Source organism: Erigeron canadensis, chromosome 4, assembly GCF_010389155.1.
Source record: "Erigeron canadensis isolate Cc75 chromosome 4, C_canadensis_v1, whole genome shotgun sequence".
Lineage (NCBI taxonomy): Eukaryota > Viridiplantae > Streptophyta > Magnoliopsida > Asterales > Asteraceae > Erigeron > Erigeron canadensis.
The window spans coordinates 5,000,130-5,022,368 of record NC_057764.1 but is presented as its reverse complement, the minus strand read 5'-3'; the positions used below and the strand labels follow the sequence as shown (position 1 = coordinate 5,022,368).

Here is a 22,239-nt window from a genome sequence, read left to right as displayed (position 1 = left end):
ATGTGGTGGGAAGACTGCGGGTGACCCTGTATACAAACATCTAAGATTCCTTAAATGTAAAGTCGTATGAAATGTATGTGCATTGTGCATGGTTGAGTTGATGGACATGACGGACATGATGACATTAAACGGGTACTTACGTATTCGATGACAATAAACGGGTACTTACGTACTTGATGACATTAAACGGGTACTTATGTACTTGATGACATTAAACGGGTACTTATGTACTTGATGACAATATCGATGACAATAGAGGGACAATGTGTGCATGTACAAATAAACGGGTACTTACGTACTTGACGACATTAAACGGATACTTATGTACTTGATGACATTAAACGGGTACTTATGTACTTGATGACAATATCGATGACAATAGAGGGACAATGTGTGCATGTGCAATAAACGTGTGCTATACGTACTTGATGACAATTAGATGACATGAGAACAATTGAGGGACATTGATGGACATGTTTGACATTTTAGAACTTGATGGATATTTGTTGATGTCGACATTTTGTGTTCTTGTGCATTATGTGTGTTCTAGCTATGGTATGATCGTGCAATGGATACATGTGGGTCCAGGTTGCGCTACGAGCCAACCTATATTGAGTACTCGTGCCTTTTAAGGGCTTACTGTAAGTGTGTTCCTTGTTCGTTAGCTTAGTTCATATTGTGAATGGCTTTGGCATTAGATCCTCGTCATTCGCCCCCACGAACTCACCAACCTAGTGTTGACCTTGTTTAGTACACTTTTCAGGTAACCTTGTGAATCCAAGACGTGATGGTTGATGGATGCTTGCGCTAGAGTTTGGGCTTAGTCTTACATGGATCAAGGATTCATTTGCCTCTATTTGCATTATGCTTTATGTACTTGTTTGTTAATGATGGATTCACCGAATCCCTTTATTTTCATATAGTTCATGTCCTACGATAATCCCATGCATACGCTATATCTTTTCGGTAGTATTTCCAGCCTAGCTCGGGGTGTTACAGAATGGTGGCCCATGCGTAGTCGTAGAGAATTAGGTGGTTTGACCTAGACTACGGCTTAAGTTAAATCTCTTCATATAGCATGCATGGTTAGGAATTTTGAATGCAATGTGAATTTTATGAACCTTGTAAGTGTACACTAAGAGTTCGTAGGCAGGATCGTATACGTAATGATATGAGTACAATTGGACAATGTGTTATTTTGAGATGGATACTATGTGATCAATGTGTTGATTTGAGATGATACCTATGTGATCAACGTGTTGTTTTGTGACGGGTACAATATGAACAATGTGTTATGTTGTGGCAAGTACAATGTGATGAATGTGATAACATGAGTACAACTGGGTTGATGCGGACAATGTGTTATTGTGTGATGGTCAAGTGCATGAGGTCAATGTGGTTATTTGAGGTCAATGAGGTCATGTGCATATTGTTGGATTGAGATGATTTAAATTGATGTTGTTTGATGATTTAGGGCAAAATGAAGTTATGGCGTTAACTTGATGTAACATTGTGGCAACCCTAAAAGAGCCTGATCAACTATTTTATGGTTACCCGGTGTTATAACAAGTTAATGACATCATGGATTGCATATGTTGGCCTAGAGTATAATAAGGAACCGATATGCTTAATGGGAGTTGATAGGGTGGAGGGTTAGCCGCTGGTACACCCTGTATACATACTCGGACAATAACTAGAGAACATATCGAATTCGGATTATACCTTGGACCACTTGTTTTAGTTGTGCAGTTGTGTGTTGTATTGAACATAAGTATGTGGCTTGATGAGGAACAATTATTGTTAACTTGGTATGATGACATGATACATAACGATTCCCCTAGAACATTAGTACTTTTGCCTTAGTGTAAAGATATGATTTATGTGTGGCATGTCGGTATGAGAGCATTGACTACTAGTGTGACTAACATGTAAGAGATTTGAGACTAACCGTCGGGTCATAAACTTTAAGATCATTACTATGGTGGATACAATTAAACGTACCGGTGGGTGTTGCCAAGCAATTATGATGACAAGCGGGATGTTGTGCAAAACGACGAAACCAGAGAAAAGGGGGATAAGTGAAATTTTGAGGCGGGTACTACTGAAGTTCACAATGGTCCTAATGTGGTATCGCATACATTTACTCTTAACAATAATTACTCCACGGTGTTATTTGATTCCTGATGTTGGGCATAACTTCATTCATTCGATAGATATTCTTCCTCGTGCCTTAAACCTTGTGCTTGATATTGAAATGGTCAATGGTGCTCTAACTAGACTTAGTCAAGTACTTCGTGATTGTATCTTGACTTTAAACGACTTTGATTTATTCATTGATTCTGTGTCATTCGATATGGGAAGTTTTGGCGTCATTACGGGTTTAGATTGGATGTTGACGATTAATGCGGTTACTGATTGTGATGAAATAGTGGTGAAGATACCATTGTCTAACGGTAAGGTCTTAAGAGCTCAAGGTGAAACATCGGATCCTTGTAGTTCAAAAGTACTTAGTGCTACCACTACAATAGTTGAGTTGAAGACCATTTCATATCGTTCATGACCTTCCCGATGTGCTTCTAGATGATTTATCTGGTTTACACCGTCTCCACAACTTGATGTCTATGTCGAACTAACTCCTAACGTCGCATCGGTAGCCAAAGCTCCTTATAACTCGCCTTAACGGAGATGCAAGAGTTGGAACATCAACTTAAAGAGCTTCAAGAGAAGGAGTTCATCTATCCTAGCCAATCGCCATGGGGAGCTTCTATCAGGAAGAAGGATGGATCTTTTATGATGTGTATCGATTTCCGGGCATTGAACAAGCTCACGATGAAGAACCATTATCCATTTTTGATAAATGATAACTTATTTGATCAACTAGAAGGGTGTTAATCCCTCCTCCAAGATTTACCTTCTTTCAGGTTAGAGCCAATTGCGCATCCATAAAGATGACATCTCAAGACGACGTTTCATACAAGGTATGTGCATTTAGAATACACTGTTGTGTGCCGTTTGGGTTGACTAATGCAACGACAGTGTTCATGGGCTTGGTGAAGCGGGTGTGGTGGCCCAACTTGGACAAGTTTGTCATTGCCCTTACTAATGATATACTTGTTTAATCGAGGATGAAGGAAGATCTTGCCGAACATTTACGCAAAGTGCTAGAATTGCTTAGTAAAGAGAATTTGTAGGCGATTTCTCTAAATGCGAGTTGGCTAGAAGAAGCTCATTTCCTCGATCATGTGGTGAGCAAAGATGGAATTAATGTTGATCTAATTGAACGCCTAGCTTAATGCGCAATCGAGAGCTCATAAACAGGGGAATGATGAGCCAATTAAGTGCCATAGTGCGAGCCACAAGTGAGATGAGGGAAGCTCGAGTCCTTATAGTGTGCGATTCTCAAAACTTTTGAAATTTAAACGGATTGCTATATCGTTGTCTGTCACACGAATGGGGGTACCTTCAGGATTGGATGTCGTGGACATGAACCCTTCCATTGTCAAAGGGAAGACCGGAAATGAGAGCAAACGGTTAGCTTCAATGAATGAGCCGCCAAACAATGGGTGCAACACGTCACGAGTGCGCTGACTATATGTCAAATCGTCATAATAAGTGTTACATGTCTACAACTAATAGAACCTAATATCTATCCGAGTGGGAAAGACTTAACCGCGATATGACTGGTTGAACAAAATGAATCACTTGGAGATGACATAAAACTCGTTTGAGAAAATGGGCAAGAATTTCAATGAACTTCATCAAGAAGTTACCGAAGACAAGCAAGGTTTCATGATACTATTCGAGTGATTATGGATCGGTTGAAGAAGTCGGCTCATTTCTTAGCCATTCGCGAGACCGATAAATTTGACACCATGGCGCATTTGTACATTGAAGAAGTGGTGTCCAAGTAAGGAGTACGGGTCCTATTCTTGTTGAAGGAAATATCCGGTATAACTCAAATTTTTGGAAAGCCTTTCGACGAGCAATGGGTACTCAATTTGACATGAGTACGGCGTTTCCTTCTCGAACGGATGGACAAACCGAGAGCACCATTCAAATGCTTGAAGACATGTTAAGGGCTTGTGCTATTGACATTGGTGGAACATGGGAAGATCATTTACTTTAATTGGGTTAGGGAACTTTATGGTAGAAAGTGTCACTCTCACTCGCTTAAGCGGAGATTGGCGAAAGCCAACTTATTGGGCCGGAAATAGTAATTGAGACAACAAAAGTGATTTCTCAAAATTAAGGAGAGATTACAATTGGCCTGTGAGGGACAAAAGAAACATGTCGATGTGAGACATAGGCCATTAAAGTTAAATGTTGGTGATCATGTGCTTTTGAAAGTCTCCCTGTGGAAGGGTGTTACAGAATGGCAAGCTTGGACCAAGATACATTGGACCTTTTGAGATCATTGAACAAGTGGGCTAGGTGGCTTACCGATTGAAGCTACCTCAAGAACATAACGGTGTGCATGACGTGTTCCATATTTGTAACCTAGGGAAGTGCTTGGCGGATCCTACATTACATGTGCCTATGAACGAGGTTCAAGTAGTGGACAAGAAGCTCAAATTTTGTTACAAGCCGGTATAGATATTAGAGCTTGAGGTCAAGAAAGTGAAGGACAAACGTTACATGATGGTCAAAGTCTCATGGCATGCTAGAAGTGGGGTTGAATCCACTTGGGAGCGGGAAGACCATATGAGGTCTAAACACCCGCGTTCGTGTAGTGATTATGGTTCTATCGAATTTCGGGACGAAATTCCCTTAACGGGGGAATAATGTAACAACCGCGATCCTTGACTCTTTGACTTGTGAACAATTTAACTAACTACTAAGTTAACCAATATAGTTCAAGTGCAATTTGAGGTTCAATGGGGTGCAATGCGTTTATATGGGTCAATGTATTATTAAATTGATGGTTTATGTGTTAGTCGAGGTCATTAGTGGTGCTAATCGATTTTCATTTGGATGACATTTAACTAGTAAAATGAATGTGGATCCTACCCATGGGTCTAACCCTAACCCGTGACCCAACTCTTATTCCCCCATTCCACCACCACCCTCTCATTCTTCATCTCTTTTCTCTCTCTAAACTCTCAAGAACACACACTTACACTCATATCTCTCTCTCTCTAGAAATTCATCACCATTATTGTCTTTTAAAGCAAGAATTATACAAGAAACATTATCATCTTCATTTTGTCTATAACATATCAAAATTTTGGGTTTCATAGTGCAAGAACACCTCTCATTCGGGTCAATTTCGAGTTTGAACACTTGTTGAAGGTTTTGGTAAGCTAAACTCCTCCCAAAATCATCATTTATGTTTATTAACCTGTTTCTAGTTGATTTCAAGCAAATTTGGGTCATAAATTGGGCAAAAGGGCATTTAGGGTTTCCTAGGGTTTCAAATAGGTCAAAACAATTTCTAACCTTCATTTGATGTTATGAATCAAAATTATGATATGGGTTATGTTCAATGATGTTAAAATATGGTGATTTATGCATAAAAATGTGTCTTGGAGCTTCCTTAGTCGATCTTGAAGTCAAGAATCTGCCCAGTCGGAGCACGGCCGCTCAGACAGACGGACCGTGCTTGTGGTCGTGCTATGTGCCCAGTTCTTCCCGTGCTGCAGACGCTCGCACGGCCGACCGTGCGAGCGACCGCAGTATTTCTGTTCCTTCCCCAACTTTTTCGTTCGGTTATCGGTCGACTTTTAATGATCCAAAACTTGTTTATTGGTCTTATATTAACATACTAAGGTTAACAAAATTGGTTAAACACAATTCTAAACACTTTGATTTTCAAGTGGAATTTTGGTGCTAAGTCATTGAACCGTGTCTAACCAAAACTCTTCATTTGTCATTTAAACGTTCTCGAATGACTTATAAAACATCTTTAGGGGAAATTGTGGTATAGTATAACTAGTATTGACCATGTCTTGTATTGTGACATATATTGTTAGGTTGTGGACTTTTGACGACCATTGGGCATTCGTAGCTTGCTATTAACTTGCTATTGCCGATCAAGGTGAGTTCATAGCTCCCTACTCGTTTGAGATTCGGGCTGAAAAGTGTACAACCTTTGTGTGATTACTTGTTTGTTTGTACAATTATGTGTTGCCTTGATTGATGACATAGTTCAATTGTGCATACGTTTGATTTCCTTGATGATGACATGACTTGATTGTGCATATGTTGAGTGTCTTGAGTGATGACATTATTTGATTGATGGAATTGTTAACGTGTAAATACGTGGTTATTATATGATTATTGTATGTGCATGTTTGGTTGATTATCAGGTTAGTCGTGCATATATGGAAGACGGTAATACTTTCGAAAGGTTGGAGATGTGGTGGGAAGGCTGCGGGTGACCCTATATATAAGCATCAAAGGCCTTTCAAAAGTAGTATCGTACGAAGTATATACACATAGTGTTTGTTCCTGGGTGGGCATTGATGGTCATGGTGCAATTGAGTACAATGAAGTACATTACGCACAATTGAGTACAATCAGGTACATTACGTGTAGTTGAGTGCAATTGAAGGACATTGATAGACATGTTGGGCGTTATAGAACTTGTTAGATACTTCTTGATATCATTATTACTTGTTCTTGTTTACTATGCGTATTCTAAATACCTTGCGTAGTTCATTATGTGAGTACATATGTGAGGGTCATTGATGGACATTGATTGATTATGTATTGTTTGAGTATGATTGATTTATTTATGATTAGGGTAGTTGTACATACATGGAAGACGATGATACATTTAATGAGTTGGAGATGTGGTGGGAAGGCTGCGGGTGACCCTGTATACAAACATCTAAGATTCCTTAAATGTAAAGTCGTATGAAATGTATGTGCATTGTGCATGGTTGAGTTGATGGACATGACGGACATGATGACATTAAACGGGTACTTACGTATTCGATGACAATAAACGGGTACTTACGTACTTGATGACATTAAACGGGTACTTATGTACTTGATGACATTAAACGGGTACTTATGTACTTGATGACAATAGCGATGACAATAGAGGGACAATGTGTGCATGTACAAATAAACGGGTACTTACGTACTTGACGACATTAAACGGGTACTTATGTACTTGATGACATTAAACGGGTACTTATGTACTTGATGACAATATCGATGACAATAGTGGGACAATGTGTGCATGTGCAATAAACGTGTGCTATACGTACTTGATGACAATTAGATGACATGAGAACAATTGAGGGACATTGATGGACATGTTTGACATTTTAGAACTTGATGGATATTTGTTGATGTCGACATTTTGTGTTCTTGTGCAGTATGTGTGTTCTAGCTATGGTATGATCGTGCAATGGATACATGTGGGTCCAGGTTGCGCTACGAGCCAACCTATATTGAGTACTCGTGCCTTTTAAGGGCTTACTGTAAGTGTGTTCGTTGCTCGTTAGCTTAGTTCATATTGTGAATGGCTTTGGCATTAGATCCTCGTCATTCGCCCCCACGAACTCACCAACCTAGTGTTGACCTTGTTTAGTACACTTTTCAGGTAACCTTGTGAATCCAAGACGTGATGGTTGATGGATGCTTGCGCTAGAGTTTGGGCTTAGTCTTACATGGATCAAGGATTCATTTGCCTCTATTTGCATTATGTTTTATGTACTTGTTTGTTAATGATGGATTCACCGAATCCCTTTATTTTCATATAGTTCATGTCCTACGATAATCCCATGCATACGCTATATATTTTCGGTAGTATTTCGAGCCTAGCTCGGGGTGTTACATAACCGGCTACCTGTAGATTACCCGGTAACATGTATCACTTATACAGTTTTGGTAAGTTCATTACATAACATAGACTCCCGATTAAATCAATACATAACATTTTGTATAATCCAATACATCCACAGGTCATTATCTTTTTACATAATGCCAGGCTACCAAAATAACCAAATTCAGTGGTATGATAACGAAGTGTATAATGGAGGAATTCAAAGAAGATTTACGTACTTTGAATCTCAAATTAGATTTAAAGAATGCACATATGAGCATTAAAGTGTTTTCCAAGTATCGCTGATGTAACATATCGATCTAATCTGTAATTGCCACATATGGTATCCATATCGATCCTTCTTTATGTGAAAACAAATAGACACATCAAATTAGGGATATGCACGGGTCGAAACCCTGCCCGACCCGTGACCCATGAAAGCATGAAAAAGGAACCGTGACCTGGCCCGTGAAGGTCCGGGTCGGTTCGGGTCGGGTTCGGGCGGGTCACAAGTTTTCTTCAATTTTTTTGATTTTTGGCTTCACCCGACCTGACCAACCTGTAACCCGTGAATGCACTAAAAACGTGACCCGTGACCCTGCCCGTTAATGTTTCGGGTGGGTCGGTTTGAGCCGGTTCCAGTTTGGGTCACGGGTTTCGGTCCAAATGCACCCTATGGCAAACACTACTAATAAAATCATGCGGCTCCCTTGTGCTATTCCAACAATTTTAAAAATTCAATGGTTACAATGAACTAAAACTCAATTACATATGTAAAATTAGCATTTTTAAGACTATATATATTTCGAAGTGATCGCAAGGTGGGTAGTTCCCCACTTCGACCAAGGGGAAAAAAAATAGCAAATAGTTTTGTCCAGTTTATTTTTTATTATTATTAAAATAAAAGAGACGACTATTGGTAATGTTTGTTAATCAGAAATGAAAACAATGCTTGTTAATCAGAAATGAGAGCAGTATGTAGAGTATTTGTTCATGGGATAAGAATACGGCTTTTGGATACCCAAAGACTACCCATATTAATCCATCACAACTCAATTTTTAAATAAAACTTAATTTTTCTCTCTTCCACTTATACTATTCAACCTGACTCAAATTTTCACTTATATTTACAACCTAATTCTAAACCAAATTTTTATTATTAATATAACTTATAGCAAATTTACCATACATACTAAAAAAAGTTATTTATTTTTAGCGAGTGAATTATATTCATAATAATTTTTTATATATAAAAATAACAAAATTAAATACAAAATTTATAAGATAATTAAAAATACCGTTTCTGAGAAAACTTCATTTTTTCTAAAACTAAAATACCATCTATTTTACAATTTCATAAATAGTTACTGTATAAAACAACTAAACAAAAGATAATAAGAAAAATTAATAAAGTATGAATGAATAGTTATATAGAATGAATTAATTGTTATCCAATCAACGAATTTACTTTTCCCACTTCCTTTTTAATTTTCGGCAACCCACCTACGGAAGTACGGAACCAATAATTGACACTATATTTTTCACCCAAAACGTTAAAAGTATGAGTATGTTTGGCACAAAAGCTTGGAGCTGAGGCTGTAGTTAAGAGCTTAGGAGTGGAGCTTAACGTTGGAGCTAGGGGTTGGGGCTTTTTTTTCAATTCTTTTCCTACGAGCTTTTATTTTAAATACTTTTTGGGACTTTTATGAGTTTTTCGGGGGCTGGGGCTTTTGATTTCTTATGTATTGCCAAACAGGGCTATAATTTTCAAATGAGCTTATTTTTAAAAGGTAAGGGCTTTTAAGCCCTTAAAAGCCTCTAAAAAGCCCTTGTCAAACAGTCCCTATATGTATAAATGAAACAAATAAATCAAAATTTATATAAAATTCTAAGTAACTATTTATTTGTTTGTTCAATGCTTATTTACGAAATAATATTTATATTTTATAGTTAAACTTAATAGCTTGTAATTGCTTATGTTAGTTGATTGGGGGATTAGGGAATGATTCCCTTTAACTTTATCAATTTCACTAGTTCAGTTGATAACACATCTTGATTATAAAATTTTAATCAAAAGTTAAAATTTAAAGATAATTTTTAAATTTTAACCATCTTTAAATTTTGACATTTGATTATAATTCAATTATTTAAATTTTTCTAACTTAATCCTTTAAATTGAAATTAACTTGAGGGGATTTTCACTCTAATAAGTATTGTTCCATGACTTGTTTGTGTACAAAATTTGGGATTATTAAATTTTGTTACAAAATAATAATATACAAATAAGGGCTTAAAACAATTGTCGCCGTTTAAATAAACAACAATTATATAAATCAAATAAGGATTGAATTTTAGTTTTTAAAAACAGCAACGGATAAATGCATGGCTAAAATTTCCCATCCAGATGTGCCCATACTGGTTCGATTCCTGACAATGCTTTAAAGGATTTGCTCACCATGTATCTGATGGTATGCCGTTACTCAATCCTCTCACTACCAGTAGCGGAGCCAAGGGGGGGCTAGTCGGTGCTTAGCCACCCCCAACAAATCATGTTTTCCATTAGAAGATTAGTGTCATGCCTGTTTGTTGATAATGTTTTTGCAATCAAGCCTCCCCTAAAGTTGATCGATTTCCGGATAATGCAAAAAATATGAATGAGAAATCATACCTTTTGTCGGAAGTTGCTGGTTACCCAGCTGCAAATCAGTCGATCCAACATATATACGCTTTTAAAATGGTGGTGGGTTTGAGTTTAAATGGTTATGAATTATGATGGTGTTTGTAGGTCGTAGGTGGATGCAGGAATATAAGAAAGAAGAAGATGAACATGATTTATTATTTTTCTATCATTAGATATTTTCATATTTTATTACCTGAATGGGCCAAAAACGTCAAAGCATAGAAATAATAATATATGAGTAATTCATTTTGAGATGTCTCTTTAGTTTTTACATGACCCCCACCAAGACCAAGAAGAAGTTAATGGTTTACCATCAAGTTAAAATTACTTTATCAATGGTAACTATGTAGTAAACTTTCTCATTAAAAATGTATAACAAATACTTTTTTCAACTTATAAGTGATGTTTTTATTAGTTTGATTGTATAGCATATCAAATTATCAATATTTTGGTGTTAAGTAGAAAAACTAACGTGTATATTTCGGCTTTATTAAAAATGTTTGAATAACATATTTGTCGCTACTGGTCGAGCCCCCGCCAATCAAGATTCCTAGCTCCGCTTCTTAGAGGTGCAAATACCAGTTAACCGATTTCGGTTATGAATTACGGTTAACCGATTACGGTTAACCGGTACCGGTTAATAACCAGTTTGTATTTGGAAAAACCTTAACCGGTGTAATCGGTTCCGGTTAATAATAACCGGTCAACCGATACCGGTTAACTTATTTGGGTTTTTTTTTAACCGACTGAGACCAAATATAAATATCTCACCAAACGCAACCACAACCACAAGTCCAAAAGAAAAAAAGAGGAAAGAAGAAGCAGAATGAGAAAGAAAAAGAAAGAAAGCAGGATAACTACGTGCTCATCGTCATCTAACCCATGAAATCGGCTGCTTGATTACCCATAGTCATCATCATCGTCATCTAACCGGAAAAGGAAAAGAAAGAAAGCAGAAACCCATCGTCATCGGTTACTTGATATAAATGGTGATTTTCCGGTGAAATCAAGAAAAAGATAGACAACGACGACGGGTTTCCCGTGATGGTGATTTCCCGACGATGGGTTTACAGGTCTGTGTGTGTGTGATGTGTAGATAGATGATGATGTGTGTAATATGATTGAATGTATATATTAGTTCAAAACTTACATTCCATTGATTATTTGGGTTTTTATTTGTCAATTGTGATTTTGTGAATAAATCGGTGCTAAATTGGGTTTTTATTTGGCAATTGTGATTTTGTGAATCGATCGGTGCTAAATTGGGTATAATAATCACCACTGGTAAGTATAAAATAGGAAACAATCCCAATATATATATAATTAATCGATTAACCGGTTAAATTTAAAAATAAAAATCGATTACTAGTTAACCGATTAGAAATCGGTTATTGGTTTTGAAAGTGTAAATCGATTACTAACCGTCAGTTTTTCCTAATCTATAATCGGTTTTTACTGTATCGTTTAGTAACCAGTTACGGTTATAGGTTAATTTTCGAATCGGTTCGATTAACCGGTTTTTTTGTGCACCTCTACCGCCTCTGCTCACTACATTTGTATATATTGAACTTGAGACCCCTAAAAGAAAAAAACATTATAAACAACCCGAAAACCACTGAGCTAACGGGTTTAAATTCTTTGAGTTAGAATCATATATAAAGTAATGTAAGGTTCAAAATGTGTTTGATAGAAAATAGAATATTCCAACCGTCAATAATTTATAGAAATTGATAAATTATCACAATTTTTTATATAAATATATTATAACAATAAACTACAGCATATAACTAAGTTACTGCCCCTATTATGCTACTCTTGTTCACTTGAATATAGTTTATTCTTTATATACAATACAATTCTACTATACAACTAGCATGGTATCTGCGTAATGCTAAGGTGTTTGTCTTTAGTATCCGCGTAATGCTAAGGTGTTTGTGTCAAAGACAGTGTGGTGGTGAGGAACGACTATTACTGGTAGAGGCAACGTCAAGTGGTATAAATAGTTGATGTATAAGTAGTTAATGTAAAGGTTAATGAAGATAATTTAAAAAATAAAAAATTGATAGTGTAATATAATTATTAACGGTATTTCAAACAATTTATTTTTGTTGAAAGTTACATGAGGAAAATGTCTAAACTACCATGCACAAGAAAACTCTCTCCTTTTCATTTGTAGGCATTCATACACACGCAATTTTATTTCAATATCTCTTTTTTTCTTTCATCGTATCTTCGCTGTAACGCGTGGATACCATGCTAGTATAAAAGAATAGATGTACCCCATTTAGCCCGTCCAAATGATACGTTCGAGATATAAATAAGGAAACCCATCTGGCCCAGTTTTCAGCTCTATGTAGGCCCGTGTTGAAGAAGGAGCTTCATGGACTTTAAAGTTGAAAAATAAACCCAATATCACTTTAATAAACACAAACCAAACTTATTGTAATTCCCTAACCGAAATAACTTTGATATTGATTTCATAATGAAAATTACATTAAACTCCCGCTTTATATTGTAGGCATAGTTAATGCGATGCAACAATGGCGGTTAGGGCTTTAAACAAACTTAACGATTTATGAACGATTCAGCATGAAATTCGTTCGTGTTCATATTCGTTCATTCGATGAATACAAAAAAATGTTCGCTTAGTTAAATGAACGAGTATGTCAAAATCTCTCATTTGTTTATTTATGTTCATGAACGTTGATAATCTGTTCGTGAATATTTGTTCGTTTGTGTTCGTGAAAATTCGTTTATTTATGCTCGCTAACGTATATTAATACTCAGTTAACTATATTAAAAATAGTTCAAATATAAATATCTCTTTTATATCATACGAGAGAAAGGTACCCGCGCATTGCGTCGGTGATTGAGGTGATGACGTAACGGTGGTGGCTGCGGTGCCGGTGATTGGGTGATCTACCCGACTGGTTTCGCCCTCGGCCGTATGGGCTTTGCCCCAGGATTTACAAATTCGTCAAAAATATATCGAATAACCTGTCTAATGAAAGAGCATAAAATATTAAGAACACCCATATAATTTTTATAATTTATCGATGTATGGTTTTTGAGATAAAAAATTTTGAATGAATTAGAGGAACAAAATAACTTATGAAAGAGAGAGAAAAAAATGACTGGTTGAGATTTGATAAAAGAGACATAGTATTATAATTATTTTAGGTAAAAATAGAAGAGATAGGAGAGGCAATTTTGGGAAGTAAAAGTTGAAACTTAAAATAAGGTTTAGATGTATTGTATATCATGCATTACAATATAGTATAGATATAGAGGCCAATCAAATAAGAATAACCTTAAAATGCGAATACAATGAGAACACTTAAAACTTCATTTTGATTAATTAAAAGTTCATAAAACTAACATGGTGTATGTATAACTAATAATCATTATTTAAGTGTTTAACAACATATTAATATATCAAAATTGATAAAATCATGTTTTTTTGTTTTGTGCATCCATTGTGAATGCATATTCATCAAAATGGATGCACAAAACAAAAAAACGTGATTTTCTTAATTTTGAAGGATCAACGTGTTGTTGAACACTTAAATAATAATAATTAATTATACACTATGTTAGTTTTTATGGATTTTTAATGCATCAAATAATGTTTTTGAGTGTTCTTACTATTTTCTCATTTTATAGGTGTTCTCACTAGAAATATATTAATGTAAATTATATTTTATTATCAATGCTTAGTTATCTACATTTTAAGAAAAAGTTTTAATACACTTACTTTTTTTTTTAATAAATTTCATTCGTTTGTATTCGTGAATGTTCGTATATGAACAAAAATGAACGAATATGAATAAACCATTATGTTCGTCTATCCATTTGTGGACACAACATTATGTTTGTTGATTCGTTCGTAAACTGTTTTATAAGTTAAACAAACAAACATGAACAAAGTCTCGTTTGTGTTCATTCGGTTGGTTAATCGCCCTAATAGTGGTAGCGGAAGCAGTGTGGTGGTGGCGACTACATGTGGTGGTGGCAGCGATGGCAACGGTGTGGCGGTGGCGGTAGTGGATGGTGGCAACGGTAGCGGCGATGTCGGGCGGTGGTGATGTGATTGTTATTGTAAAGTAAGTGATGTAAAAGAAGGTGTTGTATTTTTTAAGGGCAGGTGTATTTATTTTGTAAATTATTTTATTGTGGGTATTATAATTATATTGTTAGGTGGAGATATTTAATGATGCTAAGAGAGTTCACAATGGGTCCGTTCACGCTCGTTCAGGGCTCGTTGGACGAGCGCACACGGTTAGGTGTGACTCGTCTCTAGGCTCGTTTGCGCACATTCGTCCCCCCAGAAACGAGTGAGAGCGTTTTTTTTTGTTAGCCAACAGTCAAGTTTTCCAAAATTTTCAAAAAAGTTACACAATCAGTCCCTATAACGGCCATTTCCGAATTTTATACACATTTTTAGTATTGGTCCCTTTTTATCACATATATGTATATATATATATATCTTTACATCTATAGTTTTTATACACAAAAACACACTTTTATAAACATAAAACACAAATTCATATATCTAAAATCAACATGTCTTTTTCACTTCTTGTTTTTAATTACTTGTATGTTGTTTTTTTAGTATTGTATTGTATGGTTTTTTATTTAATGAAATTTTTAAGTGTATTTTTATTAAATTATTGAAGTTGTATAAGTTAGAGAGTTAAAAGTGTATAATTAAATAGATGGTAGAATATTGGGTTGAAAATGTAAAGTTAAATAAATGGTGGGTCCTAGACTAGTCCTTACATTGTGGGTGTTTTGGGAGATTAGTCCTTGGTTAGTCCTTAGGCTGATGTGGAGCTGACAGGGACTAGTTCTTGGAAGATGAATGTCTACAACTGTGAATGCTCTAATGAAATTAAGAAGTAAAATAGTCACTTTTAGAGGTTTTTTAGATGATGTGGGGTTACTCTTTTAATAGATATATATACTCCTAATTACTCGGTACTATTACTATTATTAAATTCATATTTTGTTATTTACCCAACCCGAACCCACCAGTTTTTCCGTAGAGCAAGCCGTGAAGTTAAGATTTTCAAGTATTCTCTTTAACTTTAGATTTTTAGATCTTCTGAGTTCGCGTTGCAGATGGCAATGTGATGTAGAAACGCAATGTTAAAAAAAAACAAATTGCCGCTTCCTAATATGAAAGACCAAAGAAACAATCAATCTATAAAATAAAAAACATTGAAATAACAAATTCGCCGCTTTGCCTAATCCAATTTTTTAATAATATAAATTATTACATGACACTATAAAACATATATAAAAATAAAATAAGATATATACATATATATACACTTCCCGCGTTGATCCCTTCCCTATTACCGACTTCATCTTTTTGTATTCTATTCTATTCTTTACTTGATTCCAATTCCATTACTCGGTCATCCTAACGACCCTGTCAACTCCATTACACTTTCCTCTAATCCATCAAACCCAAAAGTTCAAAAATCTTCAACTTCAATTCTATTCATGATCATTATATCATTTTTGGAACATTTCATTTCTTAACTAACTCAACCATGTTTCATATCTTCCAATATATTGTTTTGGCTCTCACTTTACTTCCCTTTTCTTTCTCTCAACCCCCGAGAGCCGTCCTCATAGACTGCGGTGCCACCACGACCTCGGTGATCAACGGTCGAGAATGGGTCCCGGATGGTGGATTTATATCTACAGGTGTTTCAAGAAACATAACACAACCAACTGACGTTGTTAATAAAACTTTGTCAACTGTTAGATTGTTTCCTTTGCTTCAAAACAATAATCGTCGTAGGAAGTTTTGTTATGTGGTCCCAGTTTATCGGTCGGCTAAGTATCTTGTTAGGAGTACTTATTATTATGGTGGTGTTAATGATGGGGCTGCTTTTCCTCCGGTTTTTGATCAAATTGTTGATGGGACTTTATGGAGTGTGGTGAATACGACCGAGGATTATGTTAAGGGAGACGCGTCGTATTATGAAGGGGTTTTTCTTGCTGCTGGGAAGTCGATGAGTTTTTGTTTGGCTTCTAATACTTACACGGAATCTGAACCTTTTATATCCGCTTTGGAGTTTGTGATGTTGGCAGATTCTTTGTATAACTCGACAGATTTTGGGAATTCTAGTCTTAGATTGGTTGCAAGGCATAGTTTTGGATACAACGGTTCGCTGATAAGGTATTTTGAGTACTTGTTTCTTGTCTATTATATTTGATTAATTGCTGAGGGAGTTTGGATTTGTTATTGGCCCAAATGGGCTTTCAACCCAGCCCGAATTAGGAAACATGTCCCGAATAGGAAGTTTGAAAGGATAATTTGAGGTTTTTATCTTGTGTAAGCAATGACTCCCAATTGTAGTTAGGAAAATACATTTGCAATTATGTGTAGTTGGGTTTTTGTGAATGTGACCCTTGAAACTTGTCTTATATACAGAATAGGAGATATCTATGTATTCCAGAACACGGACTAGGCTAATCACATTTCGTCGGTTAAACATCCATAATTCTTGCTTCAATGTTTCTTTATTGTTGTTGTGTTTGGCTTAAAATTAGGGATCGAAACATTGATTAGTAGCTCCAATTATCTTATCAATGTTTCTTTATTCTTGCTCCAATGTTTCTTTATTGCTGCTATGTTTGGCTTAAAATGTTATTGGGTTTCATTTAGTTAGATACTAAACTATACTTGTTATGTTTTTAAGCTATTAGGATTCTGTTACCATTTTTGATGTGCTATACGCCGCCTTCAACTTTCAGTTATTAAAGGATTTTATGAAATTTCAGATATCCTGATGATCAATTTGATCGGTATTGGGAGCCATATGGTGAAAATAATCCTACAACTTCAAGAGGAGAAAATGTATCGATCAATGGTTTTTGGAACCTTCCTCCATTGAAAGTATTTCAGACACAATTGATGATTAACCAACTACGGCCACTAGAGTTACAATGGCCTCTTGAACCTCTGCCGAACTCAATCTACTACATTGCACTCTACTTTGCAGAAGAAACCGGGACATCAAGAAGTTTCAGTATTAGCATAAATAACGTTACATATTATAGCGATCTTAAGGTTCCACAATCTGGTGTTGCATTGTTTGCAAACCATTGGCAGCTTTCTGGTCTAACAAAGATTATACTCACCCCTACTAATGGATCTACTTCTGGTCCTCTCATTAATGGTGGTGAAATTTTTGAAGTTCTGCAAGTTGCTGGAAGAACACACACAAGAGATGGTTTGATTCCATTTATTCTAATTAGAATCAGATAATTCTATGTTTTTTTGGCTTACTAGCTAAATTGACATGTTTTTATGATTTTCTTGTGTTACAGCAATTGGCTTGACCCGTTTGAAGGAAAGTTTCCAGAACCCACCATTTGATTGGAATGGTGATCCGTGTTTACCCAAGGAGAATTCATGGACTGGGATTACTTGTTCTGGAGGATCCAATATTCGCGTGACTGGATTGTGAGTTGAATGTCTTAATGATTATAAAATGTATTATCTGTTACTTTGATGATTTTCATATATTGACTACATCTTATTTTCTTTATTCTTTTGCAGAAACCTTACGAGCATGGGGCTTTTGGGATCATTATCTCCCAATATAGCAAACTTGACTGCCCTAAGTGACTTGTACGAATCTGTAACTGTTTTTATAAATCCTCATGTGCTCCATAACTAGAGTTCATTATGTAACCGGTTGAGGCCATACCATTGAAAGTCTTTATTGAACCTTTGATTGTTTTTTCAGATGGCTTGGGAACAATAACTTATCAGGACCAATTCCTGATCTCGGTACATTAAGGATGTTAAAGACTATGTGAGTTACATCTTGCTAGACGTAGTTAATGATTTCATGTTTTGTTACTATAACAAAATCAATAGAATAATAAATAGTCTTTCCAAAGTAACATTATAGTCCATGAGCAGTTCAACTAAAAGTGATGAACTTTAAGAGTAGTCACAAGCCCACAAGGTATCTGTGATGGTTTTGCTTTTGAATGACAAACGTTTGTTAATATTCAAATGCCAATGCCCGAATTATATTTGAACCCGGGCCTCATGAGGCAATGCCTCCCACGTCCCCCTTAGACCGCTAGACCAAGAGCTTATTGGCAGATATCTGTAAATATAAAATGGCATTTATTTGGTCCAAAAGAAAGTAAAGTGAAAATAAGAAGAAAGTATATGTACATTGGATGGGTTAGGTTGGAAATGATTAGATATTGATGTACAAAGGAGTAAGTTAAACAATGGAGCCCATTCACATTATGAAGTTTGTGTGGTACATGCGAGTTTATTAACTTTTATCTCTCTCCTAAACAGACATTTGGAAGACAATGAGTTCAATGGACCGATCCCCTCGTCTCTGGGAAATCTTGACAGATTGCAGGAACTGTAAGTACTACTATCATGCATATGAAATGTGTGTTACCTATAATGCTTCTTATGGCGGGTCACATTGCGAGCTGTTATCTGTTGTGTAGCGTGTCGTATAAACTTTGGCTATTAGCAACATGTATAGAATCTTGACATGTTTTCACCAGTCTTAATAAACATCAGTTAATATGCTTATGATTTAGGCTACTTTGAACCTTGTTCTATAGATCATAAGTAATCTTGAGAATGAGCAAAAAAGAAACCAATTAAAAGGACCGAATGAATCAAATCGGCCAAACATACCAAACAACTCAAAAATTGCCCCAAAATGTATTTTTCCATTCTTTCAAAATGCACAAAATATGTTACGGGTCAATCCGACGTCACAGAAACTAGCTTTTTCACGTAGAATGACTACCATACTCGTGTACAGAAAGATAAAAAAAAGTTACATTAAAATTCGATAGACAGAAGTACCATTTCGATTAGACTTGTACTAGTTGTAACAACCAGACATAAGAAGATGGATATTTATATATATTGAACAGACTTGTAAATTTTGCCATGTTATGTATTTCAGGTACCTGTTCCACCATCAATTATTACTTATTTTTGAAGCTTATTGTTACTTCTGATTAATAAGACTTTTGTTGTTATCATTGCTTATTTAGATTCCTACAAAACAACAATTTGACCGGTCAAATTCCAAGCAGCCTCACAGGGAAACCCGGATTGAACTTAAGGTATTCTTTCTCCAATAATTTTTATGTTTGGGATTATTCATGTTAATGCCAACTAAGTTTTTAGTTTTCTTCACTAAGGTCATCCATATATCAAAATAGTTTTATATAGGCCACCAAAATATGTATTTGTTTTTTTGTTTAATTATCAATTTTGATGATATGTAAGCCGGAAAATTTTACTAAAATGTAAAAAAGCTAACCCATATCTTAAAAAGGGTTAATAACATCACGTCAGTAATTCTAAACTGCCACATCGATTGACATACTTCTTCCAACAACACTTCATCATTTCCTCATCACTTTAACTTTTTTTTCTTAACTAAACACATTTAAATAAAAACATTTATAAACGGTTGGATTGAAGAATAGACCCACGAAGGTTGTCCTTCACTCGTTGGTTAACCCGACGATGGAAAAGGACACACAAAACCGACATAATGGTGACCGAAGAGCACCATTGGGAGCGGTCTAAGAAAAAAAGAAAGAAGTACACTAACTTTTTCTAAATCTCTTTACCGAAAAAACTTTTATCTCAAATTGAATAAATTTTCAAGATTTATTTTTCTTTTCTTTTTGAACACAGTAGGAAGTGGTTGGTGCTGTTTTGTCTTTGGCTAATTGGGTTTTAGTTCATCTTGAACATATAATCTAATCTTAATGTTTTATCTCTTATTCTTGTTTTTCAGGGTTTCTCCTGGTAATTCACTTTTGGTCCCACCAAATCCTTGACCACAAATCTGTGAAATCATCTATACAAGATATCTCACCAACTCATAAGATGATGTCATTCAAGCTTCTTGATAGAGTTTTTCTTTTGTTACCCATTTGTTGATTAGTTGAAATTGTATAGCTTTATTTTGACAACTGATTTCTTATATTTTTATCATCATCATCTAATTAACTAAAGTTGAGTGAACAAATTTGGATCTAATTAACTTGTATTACTTTTATTTCATTGCTTGGATTCAAAAACACAACAAAAAACATAAACAAAAATGCATTCAATAATAAAGCATTTACATTGCTAAAACATAACATTTACCTTAAAAAAAATGAACAAAATTACAATCAAGATTTAATTAATCAAACAGATAATAATAAAGAAAAACATTACATTACATTATCTAATTAAAGTTTTACCTGTCTAACATATTTTTCCTCATGGAAAAAAGAGGAGGCAGAGAGTTACTCCGTACATTTTGAGTACATACTGGGAGGTTAACCATCGGCCGAATTTTTAATCCGGCCGATCTGGTCCTCTCCAGTCCTTTTTTAACTCTTTTTACGTGTTTCTCTTTCTTATCTTCATCTAATGAAGAACCCGAAGACGCAGAAGAAGAAGAAGAGGTAGAAGAAGAAGGGGAAAGTGAAGAAGCTCTTTGTTTCTTCAATCTTAACAACTCTTTCCATAAAACAGTACATTTTGGAGGTCTAGGAGATGGATCTTCATCAATAAACCAACTCATTCTATTAGTCTCTTCTATCTTCATTTCTTGATGGTCACCTGTTGTAGCAACTTCATTGACTTTTTCTACTTTTAGGCTTATTTTTGTTAGCTTATCTGAGCATTGTTTTTGCCAAAAAGGAAGCAGTTTCCCTTCGAAAAACAGCTCATCAGCTGTTAACATAGTATTAGGAGCAGCTATGTTGTTTGACAAAAACTCGAACTCCCCGGTTTTTGGTTTCTCCTTTTCTTTGTCTTTGTCATGAGGGTTAATGCAAATGAAATTTTCATCGTCTAGAAAGTCTGCGGAGAAAGAAATCCGCGGACTCTCGATTGATCTAGTAGTTGTAATTGGAGGTATTTCCGGTGATACCATTTTTTTAGGGGGGAAGGAGCCTTTTTTTTTTTTTTTGTGTGTGTGGGTGTGTGTATAGGTATGTGTAAATGCCGTTAAATTTGCAGGGGTATATATAAAAGAAAATGGGGGGTGGTGAGTGGTGACAGATGGTTTAACTAGTTGGCTCCTGTTATTTTGAAAGTAAATTGATTAATAAATTTTAAGGCTCGTCTCAACAGTCTTGTCAGTTTTCATTGTTTAAGCGACGTTATTTGCACCACCTTGCCGGTTAAACGAATGAAAACCATACATGGTACGTGGGCACGTCCTTGTGAGAGACGCGCGGCATTGTAATAAAAAAGTTGGAAGTACGTGATGAGATATTGTTAACAAACGTATATCAATTTATAATAAGTTGATGTGGTATTGATATGACAAAACTAACGAAAGTGAAATTATTATGTGAAGTAATCGTTTAAAGTAAATAAACATTATTTTTTTTAATTGGTTTTGACTTGCGGCTTTAAGAAGTAATCTAGTTAAATGAGTATATATTGGGGGTCAGAACAAAAAATATATAATAGACAGTCACTAGCTAAAATATCGATTAGATGCATAGACTATAATCAAATACTATATTTTGAATAACGTGAACATAAATTTTTCATCTTAAGTTACCATTACCTGTTTTTAATACTCTATAGTAGTATAATTATAATAATAGGAGGGTCAGAATATTAAAAACCGTAGTGTCTGGTGAAGCCGAAACAGGTGAGCCATGATACTATGAGAGTAGCACATGCAAACCTAACAGCAAAAGGATCAATGACTTGGTAACATATGGATTTTTATTTATTATGTTA

General features: G+C 35.4%; 2 protein-coding genes across 2 annotated transcripts; one reads left to right on the top strand and one right to left on the bottom strand.

The window, feature by feature from the left end:
* The first annotated feature begins 15,833 nt into the window (after nt 1-15,833).
* Nucleotides 15,834-20,515, top strand: LOC122598091 (probable LRR receptor-like serine/threonine-protein kinase At1g67720). Its single transcript, XM_043770698.1, has 8 exons — nt 15,834-16,647; nt 17,253-17,704; nt 17,802-17,937; nt 18,034-18,105; nt 18,224-18,292; nt 18,799-18,870; nt 19,524-19,595; nt 20,282-20,515. The coding sequence occupies exons 1-8, from the start codon at nt 16,013-16,015 to the stop codon at nt 20,322-20,324; spliced, it is 1,551 nt and encodes a 516-aa protein (XP_043626633.1). The 5' UTR covers nt 15,834-16,012; the 3' UTR covers nt 20,325-20,515.
* Nucleotides 20,516-20,655: 140 nt separating this feature from the next.
* LOC122598502 lies at nt 20,656-21,462 on the bottom strand. The gene has a single exon (XM_043771095.1). The coding sequence runs from the start codon at nt 21,413-21,415 to the stop codon at nt 20,732-20,734; it is 684 nt and encodes a 227-aa protein (XP_043627030.1). The 5' UTR covers nt 21,416-21,462; the 3' UTR covers nt 20,656-20,731.
* Between the last annotated feature and the right edge of the window lie 777 nt (nt 21,463-22,239).

What these genes read in the sequence shown, in the direction of transcription:
- LOC122598091 (XM_043770698.1), top strand. Translation starts at nt 16,013, where the DNA reads ATGTTTCATATCTTCCAATATATTGTTTTGGCTCTCACTTTACTTCCC. An exon ending in TTAAGGATGTTAAAGACTAT is followed by an intron (nt 18,293 to 18,798) that starts GTGAGTTACATC and finishes TCTCCTAAACAG; the next exon opens with ACATTTGGAAGACAATGAGT. An exon ending in CTTGACAGATTGCAGGAACT is followed by an intron (nt 18,871 to 19,523) that starts GTAAGTACTACT and finishes TTGCTTATTTAG; the next exon opens with ATTCCTACAAAACAACAATT.
- LOC122598502 (XM_043771095.1), bottom strand. Translation starts at nt 21,415, where the DNA reads ATGGTATCACCGGAAATACCTCCAATTACAACTACTAGATCAATCGAG.